At 39.8% G+C, this 26,432-nt stretch overlaps 2 protein-coding genes across 8 annotated transcripts in view; one reads left to right on the plus strand and one right to left on the minus strand.

Annotated features, from left to right (window-relative positions):
* The window catches only part of tbck (TBC1 domain containing kinase), a 195,990-nt gene that overhangs the window by 16,249 nt on the left and 153,309 nt on the right, over window positions 1–26,432 (minus strand). The window contains exons 2-11 of one of the 2 annotated variants that reach the window (XM_087131076.1): window positions 11,257–11,311; window positions 8,436–8,647; window positions 6,998–7,070; window positions 6,283–6,397; window positions 5,221–5,294; window positions 4,453–4,720; window positions 3,856–3,917; window positions 3,012–3,163; window positions 1,620–1,758; window positions 759–908 (exon numbers count right to left, since the gene is read on the minus strand). In XM_087131076.1, coding sequence (XP_086987202.1) covers window positions 759–908; window positions 1,620–1,758; window positions 3,012–3,163; window positions 3,856–3,917; window positions 4,453–4,720; window positions 5,221–5,294; window positions 6,283–6,397; window positions 6,998–7,070; window positions 8,436–8,628 — 1,226 coding nt within the window. In that variant the 5' untranslated portion in view covers window positions 8,629–8,647; window positions 11,257–11,311. Of the gene's footprint in view, window positions 1–758; window positions 909–1,619; window positions 1,759–3,011; window positions 3,164–3,855; window positions 3,918–4,452; window positions 4,721–5,220; window positions 5,295–6,282; window positions 6,398–6,997; window positions 7,071–8,435; window positions 8,648–11,256; window positions 11,394–26,432 lie in introns of those variants that run through there. The other variant, XM_022228782.2, reaches the window with a different exon arrangement.
* On the plus strand, window positions 11,423–23,419 carry LOC147800086 (uncharacterized). 6 transcript variants are annotated; one of them, XM_087131110.1, is made up of 4 exons: window positions 11,423–11,509; window positions 14,892–15,336; window positions 17,050–17,124; window positions 19,135–23,419. In XM_087131110.1, exons 2-4 carry the CDS (start codon window positions 14,935–14,937, stop codon window positions 20,872–20,874), a joined length of 2,217 nt encoding a protein of 738 aa, XP_086987236.1. In that variant the 5' UTR covers window positions 11,423–11,509; window positions 14,892–14,934; the 3' UTR covers window positions 20,875–23,419. The 6 variants fall into 6 exon arrangements, with proteins under 6 accessions (XP_086987236.1, XP_086987229.1, XP_086987250.1 ...); XM_087131103.1 differs by lacking the exon at window positions 11,423–11,509 and adding an exon at window positions 12,122–12,276; XM_087131124.1 differs by lacking the exon at window positions 11,423–11,509 and adding an exon at window positions 12,122–12,276 and having other exon boundaries at window positions 19,138–23,419.

A 26,432-nucleotide genomic window follows, 5' to 3' on the forward strand; every position in this document is an offset into this window, starting at 1 on the left:
TAAACACGACAACTAAGTGATACATGCGAATAGATGTCAACACCTAAAGAGCTGTAGAACTGTGGTCTAAACGAAAAATTTAAACTAAATTCCCTTGTAAGAGCAAGGAAAGTTTCAATCGGACCATTGCTGAGATGTCTTTAGGGTAGCTCATTAAGGCATCATACATGTACATATTGGTACCATGTGCCATTGACACAAAAAGAATACAAGGGGGCCATTCAAAATTTTTGATGTTTTAAAATTTTGATTTTGTTCAAAATTGTTTTCAAAGACTGCACTTACGGAATGCTGGTGTGGTGTACAGTTCATGCTAGTCAAAATGTTGATTTCTTTTTCTTTTTTATTATGAAAAGTGAATTTTTATTGTCAATTATTTACCTTGATCCACCCACCCATCATTTCGAAAAAAAAATCTCAATTCAAATTCATTGAGAATTTTGAATGGCCTCTAAAGACACAAACAAAAAAATATCAGAGGAACATTTGCTAAAATCCATTTGCCCAACCTCAGTAACATGATGCTGTTGAAATCATCCGAACTCCAATATCTGTCTTAAGAGTGTTCTGAAGGACTTGGAACACGACAACCTGCTCATTATTACAAGAGGTTCCATGTACTGGTTGGGATTTTAAAGGAAGAACATGCCATCTGTTTACTTGACAATGTGGGGCTTTAGGGAGATTAGGAACCTTCATGGTAAAACTCTCAAGGAAAGGTTACTCATAACTCCTTCACATATTGAGAAGGAACTCACTCATCTTCTAGTAAAGGGTAGAAAGCTGTGTCATCAATGTTTTCCATTCGTGTCTTGAGCTGCGTCATGGACAGTGTGACCACTGTATCGTCATAGAGAGAGCTACTGTCTCTTTCCAGACCAATAACATCACCGCACTCAGTCAACAAACTAAGGGGGAAGAGTTTAACTTTATTAAGGGGCAGTTGTACTTGGTGATGACCTTTAGCTTTTGTGAACATTTGAAGAGCTGGGGGGATGGAATCTGCCCCAACGTTTTGCCAATATCATCACAAGGCAATTTTCCCACAGCCAGCCTCCAGAAGTTTTTCAAGTAATGTTTTTACAATCATTTTGACACCAATTACATAAAAATTGGCCATACTATTTACTTATCCGAGGCAGGGTTAGCCAAAAATGGAAACTTAACCCACTGATGAGCTCAATGCGTATAGGTTGACATGCATGAAGCCATGAACCATAAATTACCATAAAGGGTACTTGATACTCCAGAAGAATTCAAAAGCAAAGCTAATTTGACATCATGCAATGTGTGCAGGAGAGTTTGCTTAAACTGAATTTCATTCAACTTCTGAGAATTTCCAACACAAATATCTGATCTGATGATACAAAAATCTTGTTTGTGTAAGCTTTCAAACCAAGTAAGAAACAGCCTTAACAATTAAACCTAATGACAGATTAAATTGAAACTTCACATATGCACCCATAACGGATGTCTGTACGTGCAGGCCAAGATTCAAAACAGATCAGGCCTTGGACAGCCCAGATCTTAGAAGAGTCCCATATATACCCATATCTTTTTAGGATTAATACATGTACATAACAATATCCTTGAGTAGTCTTTGAACAAATTTTGCTCACTCTGCTAAGTTACAAATGGGTGGGCTGCTTCGAAGTAAGCCTTTCTTTCTGAGTTCAGCTTCTAGGTCACCCCCTGCTAGACCCCACAGGTAGTACACCTCAGCTAGGGACCTCAATTCAAGGTGATCCTCAGTGGATTCTATAGAGGGGTTTGACACCCAAGCACAGACAGGAAAGTTATAAGCCAAACTCTAAGCACAGTTATGTACTTCTTCATTGTAGTATCCAGTTTATGTGGAAAATGAATGCTTGATGAGGTGGCCAAGTCCTCAAGAGTCCGATTGCAGGTGATGGGCTTGTCATCCTGTCTCAAAGCAAGTAACATATTTATTTTTTATATTGAATATTTTGCCTTTCATCAGCATACATGTATGTTTAACCAGCCAGTCAACCCACTACAAACTCTGTGGTTTAGTGGTAAGACATTATACCCTACTTGTAAACAGGAGGCAATGGCTTCAAGTACCATCCATGTGAGCTGGTGAATTGTGTTCACAAACCTGGATTACATGTATACATTATCTTTAGATGTCAGTGAAGGCCAAATACCTGACATAAATAGTAACATCTTCTGACTATTGAGGAACATGAGATGACTAAAAAATTCTGCCTATGAGTATCAAAGGAATACATACCAACAACAGGGAATATTGGATGCCATTCATCTATACGTATCTTTCAAAATATTGCAATCCCACAGGCACATCCCTGGATTTTCAGATTGAAATTTTCAAATGAAAGCAGAGCAGCTAAGTAAAAAAATGACATAGGGATAAACTGTCAGTCCCAGTAAACTTTGTAAATGAGAAAAGGTGCTTGGCTACTCATGGTTTCAGACACATTGGCACCAAGTACACACAACTTGAATTTGTTTAAGCTTGTAATGAATAGGTATGTCGTTCTGAGAACACACACACAAAAGATATACATGTAGGTAGAGTGAGAGTAAAGAAGACACTGGGTGAACTTGTCCAGGCCAATACAACATTCCCTCCTCTCCTGCTTAACAAACGAAAAGGACTCTGGGGTTAGGACTATCTGCTCCAAGCTGAAAAGGATTGTTCAGGGAAACCATGATCCTAAATTTATTTTGGGAGAATGTTCACATTTTGTGTACAAATTTTGCTCCACAGAAAAATAATAAGGAATGCCCACACAAGGTATGCAATGTATACATGTAAATGTGTGTCTCCATTAGGTATAGCAAGTACATGTACCACTAAGCCTCTCTTTTCACTTGCAACTTGCAGCAAGTCCTTGTGCACCAATGTGTGCATGAAGCCAATACGCCATACAATCATAGCCATTCTGTCTATACCACACAGCCTGTTGAGAAGTCACATAAATGTACTTTACGTTCACAGCAGGGTTGAGGGTGCAATGAAGTGTTACCTTCTCTGACAGTCTCTATGTACTTGTCAAGTTGTAGATCCTCACTCCTAAGGCCTGGGTACTGGAACATGGTCATACTGCTCTTGGGGTACAGCTTACAAGCATCATACTCTTTGAACATATCGCTGACAAGAAGTTCAGATGGACTTGGTCTGCAAAAGGACCCAAAATCTCCACACAATGGTTGCAAATTTTGCAGTTGCTGAAGGTTTCCTCCAATTTTAGTTAAAGATACAATTTTTTTTTTACTATAGACAGCAGATGGGGTACTATTGGGTATCAACAGATTAAACACGGTAACTTTATGATTTCACAAATCTTTCATTCAGAGCAACACAGGTCTAAATCTTTGCCAGTTGTAAACATGCGGGCACATCCTGATAACAAACACACCGGTAGCTGTACATGTAGCTAGGGATGTCAGTTTTGTAGACCAGCATTTACAATAGAATTGAGTCTTAGGGTGAGATTGATTGATAATGAAGAATCCAAAACTCCTCAGCAGAAAAAGGGGGTTTTGAAATGACAATTCATGTTACAACGTAACACAGTGCGTCTTTTCGGGCCTTAAATAGCTAACAAGATATTATACAAATCTTGCACTTCGTTTTTGTAGAGTTTAAAACAATAGCACAACCCGAACAACTGACCAAATACTTTTCAACTCCATTAGTTACATAAACAGTAGTGGGTTAAGGTTTTTCATACTCTTACAAATCTGGAATTTCGGGGTAAAAAATTCAATTCTGAAATTAAAAAAATGCTAAAAAACACAAACCCTGGAAGTGAATCCATATTTATTTCCTGCATACACAGAGGATATCTGGCTACATGTATTTCTCACCTTTTATCAGGGGATACTGTTAAACATTGCCTGAGAAAGCTCTGTAAGGAGTCAGGAAGCTCCTGCATTTGATAAAGATACATTACTTGGCACAATTTAAAGTGGGAAAAAATAGCCTCTGTATCATTAAGAGCACATTCTTGGAAATGAATTGGAGTTAGTTGGGAGCTGTACAACTTGTTGTACATTCACACGATGCTTAGAGGTATTCTTAACGTTTTATCACTATTAAAGTCAGTAACAAGACAACCTCTGTAAAGTTTGAGAGAGAATGAGAAAGAAAACCCCATTACTTCAATGTGCAACAAACATTTTGAAAACTTGTTGCAATAGACAGTCAACAGAAGCAGCTCAATTATCAATTCTGACAACTACTGGAGGTTAGTCTCACACAATAATGCTTCTGTTTGATCTTGTAGGTGTTTGGCAGGCTAGGACAGTGAGAGAGCTTGTTACAGTTTGCAGGCTTCTTACTTTAAAAACTATTGTGTGATGTTGGAAGACCTTTAGCTAGGTGTCTACAAGGGTTCCGGTTAAAGCAGAAACTTATTTTTTTCACATAATGAAAGAAATTCATTCATTTGTAACTTGTCTCACCTGGAACTTGTTCTGTGTTCCATGCTCTCTCAAGATGGTCTCCAAGGAATGGATCCCATTGCTATGTTTCCCTAGCAACAGCACCTTAGAGATAAGTTGCGGCAGGGTACAGGATGACCAGAGTTCCATGCCCAGACCGATCTCCATGATGATGATGCCTAGCGACCAGATATCCACTTTGGGACCAGATGGGATTGGGGTTGAGCCAAACTCATCTTGCTGAATTGGGCCTGTGGCTAAGACCTCTGGGGCCATGTATCGAGGGTGACTTGAGAAACAGGGGAAATGGGTGCAAAGTTAAAAAGAATCCCAAAATAAGACATTTGAGAGTGAGTAACAGAAAGTGTTTTGACCACTTGACACTGGATGACGAGTAAACACACACAATTTTCCTTATTTGTTCCACGGAGGACGTGTACACTCCTTTAAGATTTTTTCATATCTGCAGTTGACGTATTAATGCGTCATGTTTGGTTGGATCATGCGCAATTGCAATTTCAGGTCAGAAAATCTGACGTTAACTGGCTAACAGACATGCAGCAATGATGTCCTGCTAGGGATGTATACATAAATGCACATGCCTTCACATGGGAGCTGGGCACTCAGATATCGCCTACCAGCCAAAATCTTCTTGGTCAGTGAGAGGGTTCTTGAGCATGACGAGGTTTTCAAATATGAACTGAGTTTCACTTTCACTGAACTAAGGCATCAGAAGAACAGAGATTATTTAAGACCAAAACAGACTAAATCATTCTGTGATGAACTTACCCAATAGGGAAAGAGACACAGGCAGCGTACTCTGTCATGTAATACAGCCCATGATTCGCTAGTTTGGTATGACCCTAAAGAAAATTGCAAATGAGTTTAAACAGATTGGAGAACTGATTCTACTATGGCCTTCCTGTTAGGAATGGGCCATCTGCCCATCTGAGACATCCTGTGTCAAATTATATCAATATTTACAGGAATGTCAAGTTCTGCTTGTGTAATCACTATCCAGATCTTTATAATGAATCAGTACACAAGTGTTAAAGGTACAGTCCATTACTTGTCATTTGTGCATCAAGTTTTTTTCAGGCAACAAAATCACTCTAAATCTACAGAAGGGTGCCTAGGAAGAAACCTGATGATGTTTCAGCTCAGTGAATACTGTACGTTTTGAGAAAAATAATATTCTAGGATGTTGATTTTAGATCAAAGTCTGCTACGTTGGGTTTTGAACTGCACCTGAATGCAGTATCCGGAACACATTCTCATATTCATTTGAATGCAGCTATGCAATGCCATGCACCAAAGTGGCAAATTATAGTAACTATGCATAGACTTGTGTTGTGTCAATGTTTGCAGCACTTCTAATGGTAATTTTCCAAAAATTGCATCATTAGATGAATCTTTGGAAATTACCTTCTGTCACGGTTTTCTTCAAATGACAGCTTGCCGAGAAGAATAATTTCACAGAGAGTTTAGTTCCATAGCCATCTTTAAACCACTTAAGCTTTTAACAATGATTTCCTCATTTACTTTTTAGATTACTGCAAATGATCCAATATCTCTATATACACTGTATGAGTGGGTTCAAAGAAGTAATGGTTTGGGGTGACATCCACATACATGTACACCTGTAGTACACATGCTCACCACTGTACTCCTTCAGCATGCACAGTCCGCATAAGCTGTGGTAACACCAACAAAAGTACTACTCGTGATTTCTCTCTATAATCACTTAAATTGCGAAGTGTACTTCACTCTTCTATTAACTAAGGTAGAGTGTAGAGCACCAGCCTTGTGTATGCACAATAGTACATGTAATTATCAACACATGATGTTTACCTCTGTGTCCAGAAGAAGATTTGCTGGTGACAAGGCCCTGTGAACGAGACCATGGCTGTTCAAGTAAGCAAGTCCCTCGAGAACCTCATAGATTAGCTGCATTACATTGGACCAGCTGTGGAGAATTTTGGGGGGACATATTATTTACATGCCTGCCAAGTGAAAACTGGTAGAAGTTATTTTCATGACAAAATATATACCGATACTGTAACTGACTGGAAACCCATTTGTGACCACCAGGAGGCCCAATTCTGATTTGTGTCATCAAATTGTAAAATATGAACCTTCCAAGTGTCTTTGCTCAAATATATTAAACCTTGAAGCAAGTTTCTATCAATAGGAGCATTTAACAATGTGGAGAGCTACTATGAGGTTAAAACAGAAGGATTGTTTGGTAATAAATTACAAGAAAAAGTCAACACCGCTGTGCCAAATAGTACTCAGTTGTACAAGTAATGGGCCTTTTTTATATTTTTGGGCACATGAAATTTTAGTTCAAACTTATTTGTTTGAAAGAGTTTATTTACAGGAATTCCAAGTTGATGCACTTGCATTTGTTTGATGCTGCACTTAAGCAATGACAAACAGATGCTTTACTGCAAGATAACACATGAAAGCTGTCTACAGGTAGCAATATCTCTCTTGGGCTTCCGTGTTGTATACTGCTACTGAGAGTGATGAACTAACTTTTTTCCATTACAGACCAGTGGCTTACTTTTTAAAAGTTCCTTTCTCTGCTTCCAACTGCACATTGCTTCTGTAATGTTCACAGACAACCATAACTCTCTCTGAAATTTAGAAACAGATGCGAAAAAGGTTAGATGTAAAGATGATAATGATGACTAAAGTCCCATTTGTTGTACTGAGGGTCATGCTCCAATCAAGGCAACATTGATTCAATTCAAACTACATCTTATGTACTAACCAAAAAGTCCAACTTACAGGATAGTGTTTTCAAAGTGAGACTACCCATTACATAGTACTGAAGGGTGATGTCATTTGAACAAGGAAGTGCAGCGTAAAACAAATGGAGTGTAGGTATGTACACATGTTGGTTCACACACTGGTCTTCGCACCAATGCCTTCTACACACAACTGTGCACTTAACATACCGTATTTACATTGGTACTCTACGGGTATCCAGGATTCATAGTCTACTGCCACTGTAAACTTGCTACTAAGTCCTATACACTACACAGGTTAGAATACTGACCACTTCCATGAGGGAAAAAGAACTTGTTTTAAGGTGAAGCCCAAGGTGGCATTGGAGAAAATGGCCATATTCAATCAGTTATTCAAATCCTGATAAATTTATCTAGTGTCCAGGATATATTTTATGCATACATGTACACTGTAGGTTACCATCAATGATTCAAGTAGGCCACATACATGTACCGGTATTACTAAACAATACAGGCGATTCACAATGGTGCACCTCCAAGAGTCTGCAATGCATTGGCCATTCATGATACGCAAAATCTGTCCACCCAATGTGCATTTGGAAAGGGTTGACAGATTTCGGGCATTGTGTTTGGCCAATGCGATGCAAACTCTTGGAGGTGTACAACTGTGAATCGCCTGTATCACTTGATCTGTGGGGATAGAATTTTTGTTTCAAGAAGATAAATCTGTATGGTGGGTTTGTCCTTGAGCACTGTATGCACATGTAAGTTTAAAGCTGAAGCAGCCAGTTTGCATGTGTGGTGTTCCATTTTACCAAACTAGTCAGCTGACCCAAACAAGCTTGGTGGTTAAACACTGCTCCAGAAAGCAGATGGTCGTGGGTTCAAATTTTCGTCCATGATAGCAAGATATGGTACATGCACATGTACTGTAGCACAAAAGCAATAGGCATACATGTACTGCATTCCAGACCTAGCAAAGTGCAGCTCATGTAGTTTTTTTGCTGCTTGATTATTGCAGCTACAGTAAATAACTATCCTGTTGAGACAACCAGAGCTAGTCCTTTAAACGGTGTCACTGTTGTATCCTATGGTACTTGGTAACCATTGAGTCTGAGACCACTGAGCAGGAGGACTGTAGTGGACCAGTAGATCTTGTAACATTGAGTGGCGAAAAATGATGGATTTAGCAAGGCTGTAAGCAAAAGACCTAAGAGATTGAGGTTAAGTAATGACCAAGCTTGATCTCACCATGCTTTCCCCTGACAACGTCCACATACTGGCAGAGCCTAGGATGGCTGAGTGCCTTCAACCTCTGTAGACGGCCCAGGATCTTAATGGAGTTAGGGGTAAGGGGAAGTCCATCTGCCCCACACTGGTCATGTGGGTGAGCTGCAGCATAGAATGTAGACACGCCCAGATCAGCCTTACCCAGTGGCTGCATGACTGTCAAGATTTGCCACCTTGATTAAGGAAACATAAAAAACAAAAAAAGAAGTGCTTCACTGATGACCGTTTGACTGTGCAGAAATTGAACTTGGGGCTGCTCAAAAAAAAAAGACTACAGCGCTAGCTTTTCATTCTCTGCGGGGAGAAAATTTGACGCTGTCCTGGGCGAAGACATGTTGAATCCAAGTGTGCTTGTAGAACATTTGAAATTGGGCAGAATGAATATCAAATTACATGTACATGTACTGTATGTATTATGAAATGGTAAAATACAATGTATGCAAATGCCACTGATAGCACATGTTTATTTACATCCATAGTTACAATGTACATCCATAGCTGATTATTTTAAAATGAATGTTTCCCTAACATTCTAGCAAGGTCATCCGATTTCGTACGCATGTCTTTCGATAGCTGTCTTTCGATGAATAAGTTGAACTGAATTAAAAAGTTGTTCCCTCATTTAAGTCAGTGATGAGTGCACTGACAGCTCTGGAGCAGCAGCTGTCGTGTGCATTGGGTACCAATGAAATCTGATTTAAAAATGTCATGGCAATATTCATGTGCAGTGCTTATGAGCATGCATTTGTGTTTTTTTGGTGCAGAGTAAAAATGAAATGCTTATTTACTGATTGTGCATTCAGGCTGTTTACATACTTGCTTTGTTGACATATTGTTTCGGAATACAGACAGATATGCAAATAGCCATAACAAAACTGTGAAAGTTTGGATGCTTAGTGGTAAAAATCATGGATTTGGGTGGTCATTTTGAGCCTTTTGGGGTACCATGTTTTAACAATGAAAAACTGATGTTAATATGAATTTCTGTTTTAGATGTACATACACCTTTGGAACCTGGAGGTTGTCAAACCAAAGATATTTCAATTTCTGCCTTTCCTTTTTCTTAAATCTTGTGTATACACATGTACATGTCAACTTCAAAGTTACAATGGAATTTCAGATTTTGTTTCAAAGTGCACAAGGAACTCTGTGCCCCAAATTAATTATCTCACAAACCTATACTTGGGTATGTGAGTGGAGATTGTAACGATTTATCAGAATTTATCAGCTTTAAATAGATTTGCACCAAAAACTATAAAGGAAAAAAGTTTTGTTATCCTAAGGTTCGCCTGTCTATGCGCCAGGGATGTGGAACAAACTCCCAGTACATTTGAGACGCACCGGTGATTATGGGAGGTTTAAGAAGCAACTTCAGACATTTCCTTTTAGGAGATATTATTCTTAATATTTTACATTAATTAATTAATTAGACATTTGAAATTGATAATTACATGAATATGGAAATGAATGGGATTGTGATGTTGAATTGACTTATTTCAGATACATTAATTTTGTAAGGTACAGATGTATTATCTAATGTATATATTAATTAATTGATATTTGATTCTTATTGCATGTTTACAATTCTACAATTCTCTTGTAAAGCATTTTGAAATTTTTATAATGTAAGATGCTACATGTACATGTACCTGTATATTAAAAATAAATTATCATTTTTTCTGCTATAGTAAGCACAAAAACTTGCTTTATGGTAAACAACTTTATGAAATTTGGCCCTGTATAGGCCTATACAGTACATGTACATGAACGGGTCACAATTGAGTTCAATGAAACTAACAAATAATGTGACATGTAACCTGCTGAATCGTGAGTTTCCTGGAACAAATTTGCACAAATGAGGTATCAAATTAAATGACCATTTTTAACCTCATCCAGTGAAATTTAATTTTTTTGAAAATCTCCCTACCATTGGGGCCTGTTTGTTTCACATGGATTTTGATTGTGATCAGTGATACCAGAGATGGTTCACGCTATGTTTCCAAGACAACGGCTCTGGTGTCAGCATGGTCAGTAAACCAAGGTCCGATCACTGATCGCGATCTGCATGAAACAAACTGGCACGGGCCTTGGTCATGTTGGTGTCCGTAAACCAGGCTGTACACCAAAGAGGGATCACCCTGATCAGTGATCAGGATCCAGATCCGTGTGAAACAAAGGCTGTTTTTTCACAGGAGTCTAGATAACGATCACTGATCCGTCATTGGTTTATGGATGCCAAAACTTGCATACCCTCATCGATCAAGATCCATATCCGTGTGAAACATACAGGGCCAAATACGGCCACAGTCAATGAATAAATTAGATAAACCATGTCATTGGCTTGCGCAGATTCATTACCGTAACTACAGAATTTCAAAGTGGCCAAAGGGTTATCGTAAAATTTTTGTTACCAATGGCAAACATGGTTTAATAATGGTACTTACACCTACATGTAGGCCTAGTCATGCTAGTAGGCCTATTTCTATTTGACTTTTTGAGTAGGCATGGTAGGCCTACAGGCAGCCCCACTAATGTGCCGGGCCACGGACTCTCACTCTCAGGAGTGGGAGTCCGTGCCACACTAGTGTCGGCTAGCCTACGGCCCGCGCCACGATCACTGACGACATGGAGAAATAATAAGTCTTCAGATTATCGGTAGGCCTAGGCCTACAGTACACAAATAGCCTAATATGTCCATATTTTTGTTCTCAATATGTGATTTTTATTGGTTTCCTTTGTTAGCTACTTGAGAAATAATAAATAAATAAATAAATAAACCCACCTTATCTTCAATTTTCATGCATTCGACATGTTCGAGGTTTTCAGCCTTCACAAGTCGATCCCTGGCGTGACTGGTGCCATGTTGACAGGTGAACTATCGAGGGCGCTCTTCAAAACGCGACGCGCGCGGCCGGCCAGGCGCCCGCACCTGGAACACTAAGGCCGTTTTCCAATACTCAATTTGTCTCCGTACCAGACTTCGTGTAGTAAACCAATCCCTAATTGTGGGCCTGAAGCGTTTAACTTAAATAGAGGTACTGTAATGTTTGGCCTTTTGCATTTTAATTGGTGTTTTGTGGCACTATCAGACTTACTATTGCGCTTACAACCTCAACGTCAGGAAGTAAAAATCAGTTGAAGCCTGAGTTGGAGCCTAAAGGGTGCAGTCCATTAATTCCAGCAATAATTTCCGCCAGGCTCATTAGCATTAAAAGTGCCCCCCCACAGTATCTTTCGAAAAAGGGGATTGTTTGGCCCCCAAAATGGTGAGATTGTGTAAATCTTTGCCAGGATCGAAACCCTGGTTCTTTGGGCTTCCATCTGAGGGCGGAAGAGATAAAAAATACGGTTGACAAATGTTCCCAAAGGACCGAGAAAGTAGAGGGTTGCCATTTGAAAAATGGCTGCGTGCTGACTTGGGAACTTCGACTTTTGGGGGGTTGGTTTTGTTTTTGGTGAATAATTAAAAATGTAATTGGTTAACCCCCCGAAAATTGAAAAGAAACTGAAAGATTAATGACTGAATAATAATTAAATTTTTGTGTGAGACACCTCAGGGATGTTGGCTTGCATGTTATTGAGCTCTGAAGAATGGTGATTTTACACTGTTTTCAATGGGGCTTGAATTAGTGGACTGTACCCCTAAGTCGAGCTTAGAAAACGGCCCTCTCTGCAAAGATTGCATGGCACTAGCGCTAGCGGCGCGCAGTATACAAATATTTGCTACAGACTGCAGACTGAGGAGGCCTACGTATAGTGCATGTAAAATAGACTTGATGTTCAGAAAATAAGGAGGCCTCAGGTAAGAGCTCCATGTACTCAAATTTTCTTTTTACGTAGCCGACCGAAGCCACATGTTATGTGGCGTGGATCGGCTGCGTAGAGCGGAAATTTGAGTTTGCTTTTCACCATTTTTAGTCATGATGTAGGCCTACTCATGATGCATCATGTAGGCTATGTCACTTCCGCCCCAACTATAGCATCAGTCCCATCTATAGTTGGGCCCGTCCCAAGTAGAGTGCTACATTTGGGCCGGCCCAACTACAGCAGAGAGGTCCTGTGTCCATGATATGCCCAGCATGTACCAAAGTCATATTGTTTACAAATGTCGTGTCATTGGTCATAGGGCCAAGTGCCACATTTTTGATGAATTGTGTCAAGTGTGAGACACATTGACTTGGATAATGTTTAGGCATTTCCCACAGACATTGGTCAACACTAGTTGGGCCAGCCCAACTGCAGCACTACAGTTGGGACTGACCCAACTATAGTTGGGACATATGCTATAGTTGGGGCGTAACATCACCATTCTTATTCCGGGGTTTTCTTACCATTAGCACCCTGTTCCACTTTCGCAAACTAACATTTTGACCTGAAGGAACCATTACTCAATCCCGATAGGCCTAGTTTAGGTAATTTTGACAATATTTAAGCAAGAAGACTTCAAATTTCTAACCTGAGTTGGGCAAAAGACAACCAGTCAGTTGAATCATGCCATTTTGTTTTTCGTCCAGTTACCTGACGGCTGACTCAAGCTTTTTAGATTCATCATCAAAACAAATCTCCATCCGGTCAAGGAACCAGAGTAGATTTGATTATTTGTCGTTCACAGCTACCTTCGGGGCAGTTGTGTATGCTGCCATTTTACCAAACAGTTCCCTCAAAAACCAAAAGCCCTGTTCTCTTTTCCTCCTGATATGAATGAGGACATCACCTTTATTCCCTTATAATAGGAACAGGGTGCTAAAGCTAATGAACCCCCTTATTCCTCCATGGTTACCCGTGTGGAGCTTGATAATCGACCTAATTTTCTCATTATCTATTTTTGAATGTTTTCACATCCCAGTAAGAGTTCCATGATATACGGACGTCACTAATTTTCCCTTGCAACCAGTAGTAGTTTATTGTGTCAAATTTGGGTTGTCAAAGTTCAGAATATTCCACACTGTTCTCGGTATGGCGCTGGTGCCACGCCCGCTTTTAGGCCCCCCCCCAAATACTTGGTCTCTGGTCAGACCATAATTCCAGAATTGATGCGGCGATGCAAGTTTTTTTTTTAGTTTTGTTTAACTTCTTTGGGGGGGGATGAGGTTGGCTTTTTAAGACTGGCAACGGACACTGAAATGAGGGACAAAGAATCAAGGTTAGTAGTCAGGGTAATAGCATTAATAATTTATCCAGGTAATAATTTATCCAGGTGCTGAGGTCACACGGAAGTGAAACCACTGTTGACTTGTTGTTATGTACCCTTAGCAGTTTGTTTCAATGCCAAAGGTCATTCCAGTAGCTCCTGCATGTCCAAGGGAGTTGTGTCTTCTAATAGTCAGGAAGTTTTGGGGACAAACAGAACTGCAAGTCTCTACTCCATGTGGCTTGTAGCCTGGCAATTTTTTATGGATTTACTTCAAGGTTGTTTGAGTTAAATCAGTTGATTAAATTCATTGATTTAAATCATGATTTAAATTGCTACAAAATATGAAACAATCCTTTTAAAATATCATGTTAAAGACATCTTTAATTCTTTTGGGTATTTGAAAGGATGAAATAGCTGAATTTAATATGCTGATGCCTTTAAAACATCAAATTTACACTCAGCCAGAATCAGGCCATTTTGTGTTGAAATTAATGTTTTCGACATTTAGCTGATACATGGACACCATTTGCCAGTTTTCATGACTCTACATGTATGTATGGAGTAGCCATTCCATTTTCGTGCATCTACACGTAGATAAAGGGGTATTGCCTAATATCATGAAAATTGGAACACCTAAGATGTGTACTTATTCAATAAATATATAGCAATATTGCCAAATTTCATGAAAGTCATGAACTAAAGATGTGCACTTATTTATAAAGTCTCTTGAAATGTTACATGAGGCATGTACCACACATGTGTTAGCAAGTACAAGAGTTTTATCCCAGCTGAAGAATCAAAAAGACTGATTCTATAATCATCTCGTCTTATCATTGAAAGTTGCATAAACAGTTTAACATACCAAGACTTTGTGTGTATCTCAGGGTACAGTTATTAGCAAACGTAGTTGTTTGATTAGAAATAAACAGTTCAATATATGAGAAACTTAGCCTCAGCAGTCAGCAGGGATGTTTCATGCCTTGAACTTCAGGAAGATTGCCTTCTGGACAACAACCCCCACAAACATCGATTTAAAGTGGATCAAAAAAATTTGATGTGAATACAAAAATCTGATTTTTTTTTAAATTAAAAAACCCAACAAATCTGTATTAACCCTGACTTTACGTGTATGTTGTGGGTTTATAAATGCAGCCCAGTTGTTGCAGTTCAAGGTATGTGTACTGTATATCCTGTGCAGCAAAAAATCCTCTTTCTCAATTTTTAAACCAGAAAGACTGATAACCTGCATTTATTTTCTGACTTGAATTCCACATGGATTACAGCTCAAAGACCTGTATGCCAGACAAGGACCAGTAGGACCTCAAAATGCAAGCATCATCTGTTGATAGTTCCTTACTGGCTGCACTGCAGGACATCCAGAAATTCACTGGATCAGGAAAGGACTGTTCCTCTAAGCAGGCTGATGGGGGTGCATATAAGGGAGGACGGCGGTTCAAGATCACAGCCACCCAGAGGAAGAAACACAAGCTGATTGACATCCATACTGGCTACACCTACACAGTCCGGAAAACCCACAAAAACTCCACACTGTGGCAGTGCAGCACACGCAACAAGAGCATCTACTGCAAAGCCACACTCATTCAGATGGGCAACAAGTTCAGAATGGGAAATTGTAGTCACATCCATCCAGGCCAGATTGGGGCAGCTGAATTTGTCGGGAAGAAGAAGTCATCAAAGGAAAAGGCCCATCCCAAGAACACATTTGTGGTTTGTAAAGTTATTTGAACCCCTTTAGTCTTTACTCAAACAAAAAACCATTCCTTTGTCATTGTTCACCTTGTTACATGTACTTCTGACTGGTCTTGTGAATGGTCTTGTGAAAGGTCTTGTGATGGTCTTTGATAACTACAACATTGGTACACAATGGGACACGTATGTCACAAGATACAGTGCTTTAAAGAGTGTACCTGTAATGTCATATGACTTGTCACATGTTGACATCATCATAACATCAGGTCAGTATTCATCTATAGCCCTCCCCTTTCAAGATACAGCACACTGCATCTGTCAATAACCTGACATTAAAAGGTGCACTCTTCAAAGCACTATATCTCGTTAAGTGCACGTCTGATTGGGTTCAAACATTGCAGATATCTTGAAAGGGGAGGGTTTTAGATGAACATTGACCTGATGTTATGATGACATTACCATATGACATGTCACGTGACATTAAAGGTGTACACTTCAAAGCGTGATATCTGCGGAAGTGCATGTCCCATGGGTGTGAAATTTTGCATATATATACATGTACATGTAACAAGAAAGGGAAAGGTTATAGATGCAAATTGACCTGAAATGATGATGATATCATCAGGTGACATGTCATGTGATATAGGTGTATAATCTTTCAAGCCCTATAGCTCCTACAGTACGTCTGATTTGGTTCAAGACTTGGATTACCTGTATAAGTACATGATGAAATCGTTACACCATAAGGTTTGGTTTGTGCAGTACATTAGTCGCTCAAATATCCAATTTACAAAAGAATGCAAAAACTATTCTGTCGGCAACAGACAGATACAATGTAAGCTCTAGTTCTAAATCTCGACAGTACAGTATATTACTTTTAAGCAAAATTATCCTCAATAACAAAATGTCAATAAAATGGTTCATTCAGTTTCAAAATTTAAATAAAATGGTACAACCATGTGGACTCGTAATAAAATGACTTGAGTCCATGCCCGTTTCCCTCTTAGCAAAGTTGATAAGGTTGAAGTACAAAATTTCCCTGAAACAGATGTAGTTGAAATTGCTTGTAGTGGCAAACCGGTTTATAGTGCAAAATAATCTGAGCCTGAACTGCTCTGAAGCACTGAGAATTCATGGCAACAGAGGGGGGGCGGTAGTATAGAGTACGTGAATGTTCTCACATACAGAGTTATTTGAGACGGCTGCATTGGTTTTCCCCAATATCTCAGCATCTTCAATCTGTTAGCATACATACATGTAAACCAGCTTCTCTAAACTCATTCACTTTACACCTCCACATCCCCACACCCAAGCCTATTTCTTTCAAATTTACATTTAAACCTAATTAACACATGAAGGGAGTACATGTACCGGTATAGGTAATTTCCTAGTGTTGGTATGTACAGGACACTGTACTTGTATACAGTTCATCAATGTGAAGAAAGAAGTGAATAAAAGCACTTACATAAAAACATTAAAAGACACCTGGTCTAACTTAAACATACACATATTCGTAAAGATATACATGTATGTATATATACAGGGTAAAACATGATTCCTGACTAAATAAATATAAAGTATTATTTGGATTTCACTGTTACACTTGTTTTGTGCATGTGAAGTTGGAGTACAGAATCAGCTTGTGCAATGTGCTGATGCTTCATACATGTAGTACAACTTGTCAACGTTGGTCTCTTGTGTAATTGAGTGTCTGTCCATTTTCTTTTCCAGCAGGATTCGCCCATTGAAATGGAAGAAATTTGTCTGGCTGAAGATGCTGCAGCAATTCAAGAACAAAATACTATGGTATGTTCACATACATTGTACATTGCTGAATAAATGGTTGCATTAACCCCTTCGCGCCGGGACGCGGCAAGAGCCGCCGTAAAAATAGAGATCCTCAGCCCGCTTTTCAGCTATTGTTCTCAGCCCATGCTCGAGCGAACATGGTGAAAGAAGGCAGACCCTGGATGTTGCACATGTATACGTGTATATGGTGATTGGCAGAGCTCACCTATTCCCTGTGCTTCACATACATGTACGTGTACAACTGGGTGCAGCTTGAACACATGTATTTCATTTGCTTCCTGCAAGGGGATGGACTTTTAAAGGATTTGGAAAATTCACAGGAAATTTGATTATGTTTGTTGTCAACATGGATATTAGCCTTGTGTACAAATGTACCTTCAGCGTTTGTTTCTTGTATAGACTAATTCAAGGAGATGTCATCACCCTGATCACTGTGTTGGTACCACACTCATGCACATCACATATGCGCTTGAACTTATGTTCATACATGTTGACTTGTCACCACATAAAATTGGTCAATGAATCATAAAATGTGCAAAGTTAACATTGGATGAGCATGTACTGTTACAACGGAAGATGCCCTTAAAAATACAGAACTGACACAGGTTTGGTTATGAGGGGAAACAGTTGGCTATGTACATGTAGTTATGGAAACAGGTTGCTAGTGCATAAAGCACACATGTCCAGCGCAGGCACGCCAGGGTTGGATTCCTGAGTAAACTTGTTGATTTTTTCCTGGGTTCAAGGGTGTTTCTCTGAGATTTCTTTGCTCTGTGAACAACAACACTTTCAGAGATGCCAACTTTTAAAAATGAAAAAGTGTAATCCTATTGCACTTTTAGTTGCGGTTTCTCGACCGTCCCTAATTTTTCAGCGCGACCCGAAAAATTTCATCGGCAAATTCGAAATAAAAAAAAAAATCCTGTTGTCTTTTCTTTCAAAACAAACACCTGTCAACAACTTCTTTTCACGTCAAAACACTTGGATTTACCTGACTAGCATTGTGCAAGTGTGTTGTTGTTGATTACATTTTTTATTGTAATTACCTTTGGGGCAATTTTTGGCAACTTTTGTCCTATTCAATCAGCACAAAAAATTGTCAAAAAACCCTTACCTACCGACCCAATTTAATTGGAAGCAGAGCTACATTTTCTTGGCCTAACTAATGTGCTTCACGGTGTCGTAAGATCCAGCGTGGGCAATAATGTCACACTTACATGCGTTGCAAAACAGGTGAGCTTCTCCACGACAAGACTTTGCAACAAAGGCCCATTTTTGTGGTGTATTCGTCCTTGAACTTGTGCTCTTTTGTTACCTTTAGGCAAAACAAGTTTAGTTGCTCACCAAATATCCAAGAATCAAATCCTTGACAGTCCTCCACTCCGGTCAACCTTTAACACGATCATGATGTTCGACACACGTGTGTACGATATCGGCACATGTTCATGTGTGATGCATGGATACAGTCACATTGCATTTGAAGAGCAATTGTGCCTATTCGCCCCCGTTTATTTTAGCATTCATTGGGGCTAACGGACGATTTAACGACACTGGTTTCTGCTGCTACTCATGCAGTCTGTATGCACCAATTGCGGGATGCCAGCGACACATTTCTGATGTGCGCATTACGAGGCCGGCTCCGTGCTAGCTTACGTAGAGTTTGTACATAACTGTAAGGTTTTGTGCCTTCAAGTTGGAAATCCTAAAAATCTTAGTCTGGATCATACAGTCATAAACAGACTAAACAAATCGTAAAAATTACGCCTAAATCGTACAAGTTGGCATCTCTGCATTTCCAATATCCGGCTGTGCTCTGTGGTCAGATCCCTTGTAAATACGTTTACAGGGATGACTGGACAACTGTCTCCGGTAGCATTACCTGCATTACATCTACCACAGTACAGAGCTGCATTATTTTATAATTGAGCTTCAAGCTGCAAGTGGGATGGTTAGCCTCAGTGTAATTACGTGTATAAAGATGAATCCTGTTGTTACCTTTTGTTTCAGCAGGAGGTTCCTGAGATAACGGCAGGGCCGGTGTACTTGGGGTCACAGGTCACTGTCGCCCAGACAGATACAGACGACATGGAAGAGGATGCCAACGTGGGCAGTGTTGCAAAAGAGCAGCATTTGGAAGATCTGGATAAAAATCACAACATCTCGAGCAACTCGCCAGAGAGGTCACAATCTGGGATTAATGCTGGAGCAAATCCCATGCCGTATGAAGTGTTCCTTCAGGAAAATGCTGAACATGTAGAAGTGCCTCTGGAGGGTAATCTGGGGCCTGGTGTAGGGTGCGAGGTCAACCACACTGAAACTGAAGGGGAGGAATTTCAAGAAGAGAGATTGCCAGAGGCAGAATATACAGTCATAGATGGCTCCTCTCAGAGACGGCAGGCCAAATTGATTGATAATGCTGGGTATACATACACACTCAAGAATAAGACTTGCTTCACCAGCTACTGGCGATGCAGCATTCGAAACAAAAATCTTCTGTGTCGGGCCTCAGTCATGCAGACCAAAGAGAATTTTAAGAGAGGGAAGTTCAATCACATCCATCCCAGTAAGCCCAACTGTGAAGTGGCTGCACGTTTAGTGGCACAGGTCAAGGCCAAAGTTTGCCAGAAACCCGATAACCCAACGAGCAGCATTGTTGGTGAGGCCATGTTGGAGACAGTGGGTTACTACACGCCCAGCCCTGGTTTACCAAAGCCCAATAACCTGGCCCGCACTGCCAACCGACTGCGACATAAGCTATCCCAGGGTGTTGATAATATACACACTGCCTCCATACCTGTTGCCTTTCTACAGAAAGTCGTCAACTGTAAGGAGAAATCCCATATCCTCTTGGCCTCTCCAGAGCTGCTCCAGCTCCTGAGTCAGATGACACGGTGGTATATTGACATCAATCGCAAAGTTGTGAAGGCACCTCTCAAGGAGCTGATGTCAGTTCATTCCTTTATAACAGATGACACAGGGACTAGACCTATACCCTTGGCCTTCGTGCTGATGTCGAGCCAGAAAAAGAAAGACTACAAAGCAGTGTTCAGTTCTATCAAAGAACGTCTCCCTGGAAAATGTTCCATGGAAGAGTGTGTTGTACCCTATGAGCCAGCCCTGTGGAGAGCCATCAGTGACATCTTTCCAGGTGTTCGATGTTCAGGGAGTTCCGCCCACTGGTCCCAAGCCATCAGGAAAAAGATAAAGGAATTTGAGATTCAGAGGAGTGACAGCTATGTGCGTGAGCCCAGGAAGGTATTCCGGCTTCTCCAGAAGTTGGTTGCTCTGGCTTTCCTCCCAGCGGAGTTCATACCAAGGATGGTCAATGAACTCCACAACAAGGCTAACACCACAACATTGCATCAGCTCCTGAACTACCTAAAGGCCACATGGATCGAGGGGCCAACTTGCATGTGGTCTCCAACAGTTTGGAGTGTCTACTTAGAGCCTTGGCGGATTAATAATGAACTTGAGGTCTGGCAGCTGCAACTGAACAGCAGAATGAAGAAGGGCAAGTTGCCTCTAAGTATGCTGATCATGCATCTGTTCAATGAGTCCAAGGTGGTCACTACTGGTAGCAATCTGAAGCCCACATCAAAGAGGAACCTGAAGCGACATCACAGCATGACCTACAAGAACTACCAGTTGATCAAATTCTGGAAGGAGTTCCAGCGAGGGGACAGGACACTGAAGCAGCTGCTGAAGGCATGTGTCAGTTTGTATCAGGTGGAAAATAGCTTAGTCTGAGTGTACTATATTTAACTTTAGACTCAGCTGGTTTTCTTCGTATGTTGCTGTTGTAACCAGACAGTGTCCCAGCTTGTGAAGAAGCACATGTACATGTATGGTACGCGAAGCATCAGCCATGGCTCTTTTCTTTCATGTTAAACATTTTTACTAACTATAAAATGTTCAACAGTCCTAAAAGTTGACTATTTTCAACAGTTACCACGTTGTTTCAACACTTTATTGGTTATTGAAGTGGTCAATTTAAGTAGGTTTGTGGTAGCACCTTGTAAGCATGAGACTGCTGTCCTGACTGCAGTCCCCTGATGACAGGCATGCATACTTTTCAAGATGTTGAGTTCCTGTCAGTTCTTAAATTTAGAACCATACATACACAAGAAAAAAGTTTTCACATGGTGCTACCACAAACCTACTACTTACATGTAGCATGTCACCTTTTCTGTGAAAATCTTCAAATATCGTCTGACGTGTTCAAAAAGCATTTCAAGAGTGTTTTTCTCAAATAATTTTTTGCAAGAGATAGGGTTTTCTTGCTCACCTTATTTGTACACAGATGTACGTCTGAATTTCCGGATGCTTGATGTATGGATATTGTGTACAGATATTTCTTTTTATGTGTTATATGAAAGGTACTTTTTTCAGCCGGTTGCTCCTAATTCAGTTAAGAACCAATTTTGTTCAATTGAACAGTGCATAAGTGTCATTCAAATTCATGCTGGGTGAATGAAATGAGAAATTCCTCCCGAATTTTACTTTCATATTCGTCTAGGGAAATCGTCTTTGCAGTTTGAGCCTTCAAATTGAAAACTTCAAAGTAAGAGCAGTATACAGTAAATTAAGATACAAATTAAAATGCGTATAGAAAGGAAAGGGAGATTACAAATAGAAAACGCGCTAGAAGTGTGTCCCACATATTGACTTGAATGTATAGTTTAATATTTCTCAAAGTACACATCAAGAATACAGTACATTTGCTCCAATACTGATTGCATGTTTAATCAAAATGAAGAAATGAAACTCTCCTTGGACCTTCATCATGGACGCTGGAAGAAAAATCCTTAAGATGCAGTTTACTGATTTGTAATGCATTATTTTTTACACACAAGAAACACACATGTATCTCTGCAAATGTGCATGTAAGATTTTTCGGCTTCTGGTAAACAATGGCTTATTTTCTTTTTGTCACGTTTTTAAAGCAATAATTTAGCTCTCATGTTTCATTCAATTTTACTTATCCTTTTAGATATTTTACTTTGCTGTTCATTCTTTTCATAACAATTGAAACAGAAACAAAATACGAATTAGCAAATTAGCAAATTAACATTGATCAATCATTAGTTTTATGGAGATCTCTACCCGTGAACCAAATGTTTGCTTTCATGAAATATATTGCATAAACTAGTCACGGAGAAAAAAAAATCAGATGATTTCATGCGTAACGAATAGCATTGCACGAATCTCACAAATGTCTGCCAATTCACGGAAATTGAATGCCAAAACACGTACCAGGGAATTGGCTGTGCAATTTTGAAGGTTTTTTATGTGTTTTTTTCCAAATGGAATGCTGACCTTTCAACATTGTGCAATCCCATGCTCTTAAAATGAAATTTATTTATCAGTTTTGCCTTTTTTTTTGTGCACCACAGCCAAACATACTTTAGGCCATTTCCTTGTGGTTTGTTGGACTTGGAACCATAAGCTAGAGCAGACAATAGAGGGATCCCAATACGACGCTTTTAGCGTGGATCTGCGCACTTCTGCGTTTGAAAACGAGGCTGTATGTGTCAGCTTCAATTCTTTATACAATCAGACGATTGAAAGTAAGGAGTCAGACACAAAATACATAAAGGTTTGCTCAATTCAGACTTTTCAGGCTGCAAATTTTGGTGGAAGAGTCTTTCAGGATGACTCGACACGTAAAATCAAAAGAAAAAATAACGGCAATTTACCGCAAACTAACATACCTGTGATGGTCGTGTGTCTGCATGTGCAGTGGGCGTGGTTTAAACTGAAGTGGCGTCACACTTACGAACCGGACACTGCATGTACTGCGTCGACTCCGGGGGCGCGCGACAAAGTTCAACACAGAGAGCTTCGGTTTCGATGCATATACGCGCAGATGACGCTAATGTGAAATCCCTCTTTACACAAGAAGAAAACCAGTGATCCTACCGCAGTCTAGTAGTTCTACATGTGTATAACAACTCTTTTAATCATCGTTTTGATTTCTTACCAAAATTGGATAAGTTAACTTTGAATATTACATGGGTAAGATCTAATTATGTAGTATAAATTATGCTAATAATTTTGTGGCAGTAGTAACTTCAAGTCGAGGATGGGGGAATGATAGTATTCACTGTATTATACATGTATACATTGTTAAGGGCTTGCCTCAATTTATATTTGCCTTTGATGTCTCTGACAGAAATGATCCAATCATAGTTGATTTAATCTGCCACAGAGGCCTCCCAACAGCTGGGCAGGTCATTTTGTACTTTGCTGTGAACAGTTGATTTGATAAATACCCATGTTCAAGTTGGCATTATATGTGTTTTCCACAATTTGTAATTTGTCCACACAAACTTTTGCCAGTGTTTGAAGTTCGGAGAGGCTGTTTCTCCTATTGGAATCTTTTAAAGCATGAGAACATATACAAAATCTTATTTGATTCAACAACTTCCACTATTCTGTACACTTTCCCCTAAAGTTTGCCATTGAAAACTATCATATTGTGGTATCACATTGAAAAGTAAAAGCCTTCTCACAAATGTGGCAAATGTAATCCTATAAGAAACCAAGATTTTGTGACGAGGTCTGAAAACTATGGGAAAGAGGTACTAGCACCGGTTATACCCTCATGGCTTGGATGAAATGCTGTGCAATGTACTCCCACACAGCATACATGTACATTGTACATATGTACACATAGGCCCATGTCGTACATAAACCACATGTATGTATCACCTCATTCCGGGGGGGGGGGTGTGGATTACGGGCTTGTCGCGTTTGAGCTACAAGGGAAGAAGAAAGACAATTTTGATTCTTTTTCCACCAATCTTTTGAAATTATACTGCATATTGTAGCCAATTCTTGGTTCTCCCTTACTCTGACAAGGGTCTTGGACATTTCTCAGGATTTCTGGTGCACTAAGCTGTTAATTTACACTGTACAATATCAACGTGTCACTTTTAAGCTCTTGAATTTTTTTCAACTACCCATTTTTAGCACTAAAAAACCTACTTCAAAATTTGCTGGCATGTGCCCACCTACAGCTTTCTGAGTCTATGGGTCTAGAACAGTACATATGTTGCCATAGACAACAGTGATGAATATCTCCACTTCAAAAAATCAGGAAAAATACTCAAATTTCACAGGTGTTCAATACACATATCAAATTAAAGCGCACTTCCTTATCTTTTATGGCAAGTTTCAGTGGGTTAACTAAACTTTTGAAAATATTTCTCTCCAGAGAAAATCACCCCTCAAAACAGTCAGGAGGCCCATCACCATTTTGAAAATTGATGCCTTCATTCCATGGTACAATACAGCAATTTGGAGAGCCCTGTTTGGTCTGATACTTACAAAAATACAAGCTGACACTCCTGCCTCTAGATTCCATCCACCTTTTTAACAAACTACATAGTTCACGTGCCACGAAATGCTCTAAAAGCAGAGAATTGGATAGCCTACAAATTTTGATTCGGTCTGCGCAGGCAATTTGGACTTACTGGCCCACAACATTTAAACCGCCAAAAAACTTGCATAGTTTCCCCCAAAACATGCTTGTTTCTCATGGCAGTTATGGGCGTATGGCCATGAGTGTTGTTACATGATACTGTATGTGGCCATGTGTGTAATACTGAATTTCCAGTTTTCTCTGTTGCTTTCAAGAACTGCTAGTGACTCCAAACTAGGGTTTGATATTGCGAACTTGGGTTAGGTTTTGCATTAAGGGTTAGTTCCCCCAATTATGGTTAGCATCTGCTGACTACGGTTGCACTGTGTTTAAATTGGGGGTGCAGCTGCACAGTTTACATTATTTCAAGCTCACAACTCCTTGCTGGAACTGTCGGTTCAAGTTATCTGAGAATTTCAAGAATGGTGAAGGCTCATGAAACAAGTATTTAAAAAATTGAGTTCATATTCGCATCAAAAGTAATCTCACCGGGGAAACCCGGTATTGCCTTATACATGTAGTTATGCCTTATTCATTAAGTTTAGGTTGACTCTATACATGCCGATGCAACTGGTGGGGAGACTCTTTGAAGTAACCTTATGAATAGTCAATCAGGTAATTAAGCCATGGGCCATTTCTTGTGGCACTGTCTTCTGGTCCATGTGGCTCATCTTGCCACATCATCATTCTGATACTAACCTTGTACCTGTACATGCACACATGTATTTTCCACTTGTTCCATTGTTTGACCACCGAGTCCTCAGCCTATACTCAGGAAGTTTCTTTAAGGATCTTTGGGTGAGTTGCATTTTTATTGTTTGAAGAAGAGCTTCTTATATTGTATTTTAAGTGTATACTAGGAGGTCCAGGGACTATATATTGCAGTGAAATTTCCTCAGAAAATTGTGTTCACAGATTTCCAGTTTCTTGAAAGTACATGTATTTGGGATTCATTGACTTCCAGTTTCTGCATGATTTTTGGATTTGTCCAATGTATATAAAGGCACTTGAGTCTTTTTAGAGTAAAAGTAAGTTCTTCGTGTTTGGAAGACTCAAGATTATGTTGCTATTGGCTTGATTAAGTCTGCTGTTTGGCAGACAAGTGCAAGTGTAAGTGAAGGTTCAAGTTATTTTACGATGGTCACACGGCTGGGTGGAACTTTCATTTTCTCAAAATCTTGAAAACGTATAGTGGATTTGCTTTGCCAGCTGCAATGTTAGAGTTCATGTTTGTACAGAGATTCTTTCCATTCATTCGTGAGAAATCATGGCATTGCAATTATTCTGTATTACATTTATGCATGTGTGCAGAACTCTTACTCTTAGTGCCGTTTGCTATGCTAATTTTCGTTCATTATTGAGGCAGGAACCTTAATGCTCTATAATTATATGCAAACTCAACTCCTAGTTTTATTTTATCACTTACATGTAAAAAACTTGTATTTATGATATCGATATTGTGGTGCTAGTGCTGAGTAGTTATACTACACATACATACTGAGGCGATTGTCGAGATGTTGTCTCTTTGCCCTGGGTGGGACAGCCATGCATTCCAGCCATTCATTTATAAACACTAGGCAGGAGGCTTGATTATAGGCTCCTGTTTCTTGCTCATTAGTATGTATTGGTCTTTTCTACTGCAGTGTTGGACAATGCAGCAGTGGCCAGGGAATTGTTTATTTAAGGAGAGGCAGTTTGGGTCCGAGAGGGACCCTGAGGTTGTTGAGTGGGCGGAGGATATGCGGAGACTCACGAAGGATCTCACTGATGATGCAGAGAGTGTTCAGCTCATCCTTGATCACCTGACTGGACATGCCCAAGATAAAGTCAGGCTTTGCCCCCAGAAATGCGAACAAGAACAGAGGATACATACACTTGCTAT

Source organism: Acanthaster planci, linkage group LG02, assembly GCF_054643075.1.
Source record: "Acanthaster planci isolate LZ-2023a linkage group LG02, COTS_SCS, whole genome shotgun sequence".
Classification (NCBI taxonomy): Eukaryota; Metazoa; Echinodermata; class Asteroidea; order Valvatida; family Acanthasteridae; genus Acanthaster; species Acanthaster planci.

Excerpts from the sequence above, each read along its gene's own strand:
- LOC147800086 (XM_087131110.1), top strand. The coding sequence starts at position 14,935 with ATGCAAGCATCATCTGTTGATAGTTCCTTACTGGCTGCACTGCAGGAC. Across the intron at positions 15,337-17,049 it reads ATCCCAAGAACACATTTGTG|CAGGATTCGCCCATTGAAAT; the intron begins GTTTGTAAAGTT and ends TTTCTTTTCCAG. Across the intron at positions 17,125-19,134 it reads TTCAAGAACAAAATACTATG|CAGGAGGTTCCTGAGATAAC; the intron begins GTATGTTCACAT and ends CTTTTGTTTCAG.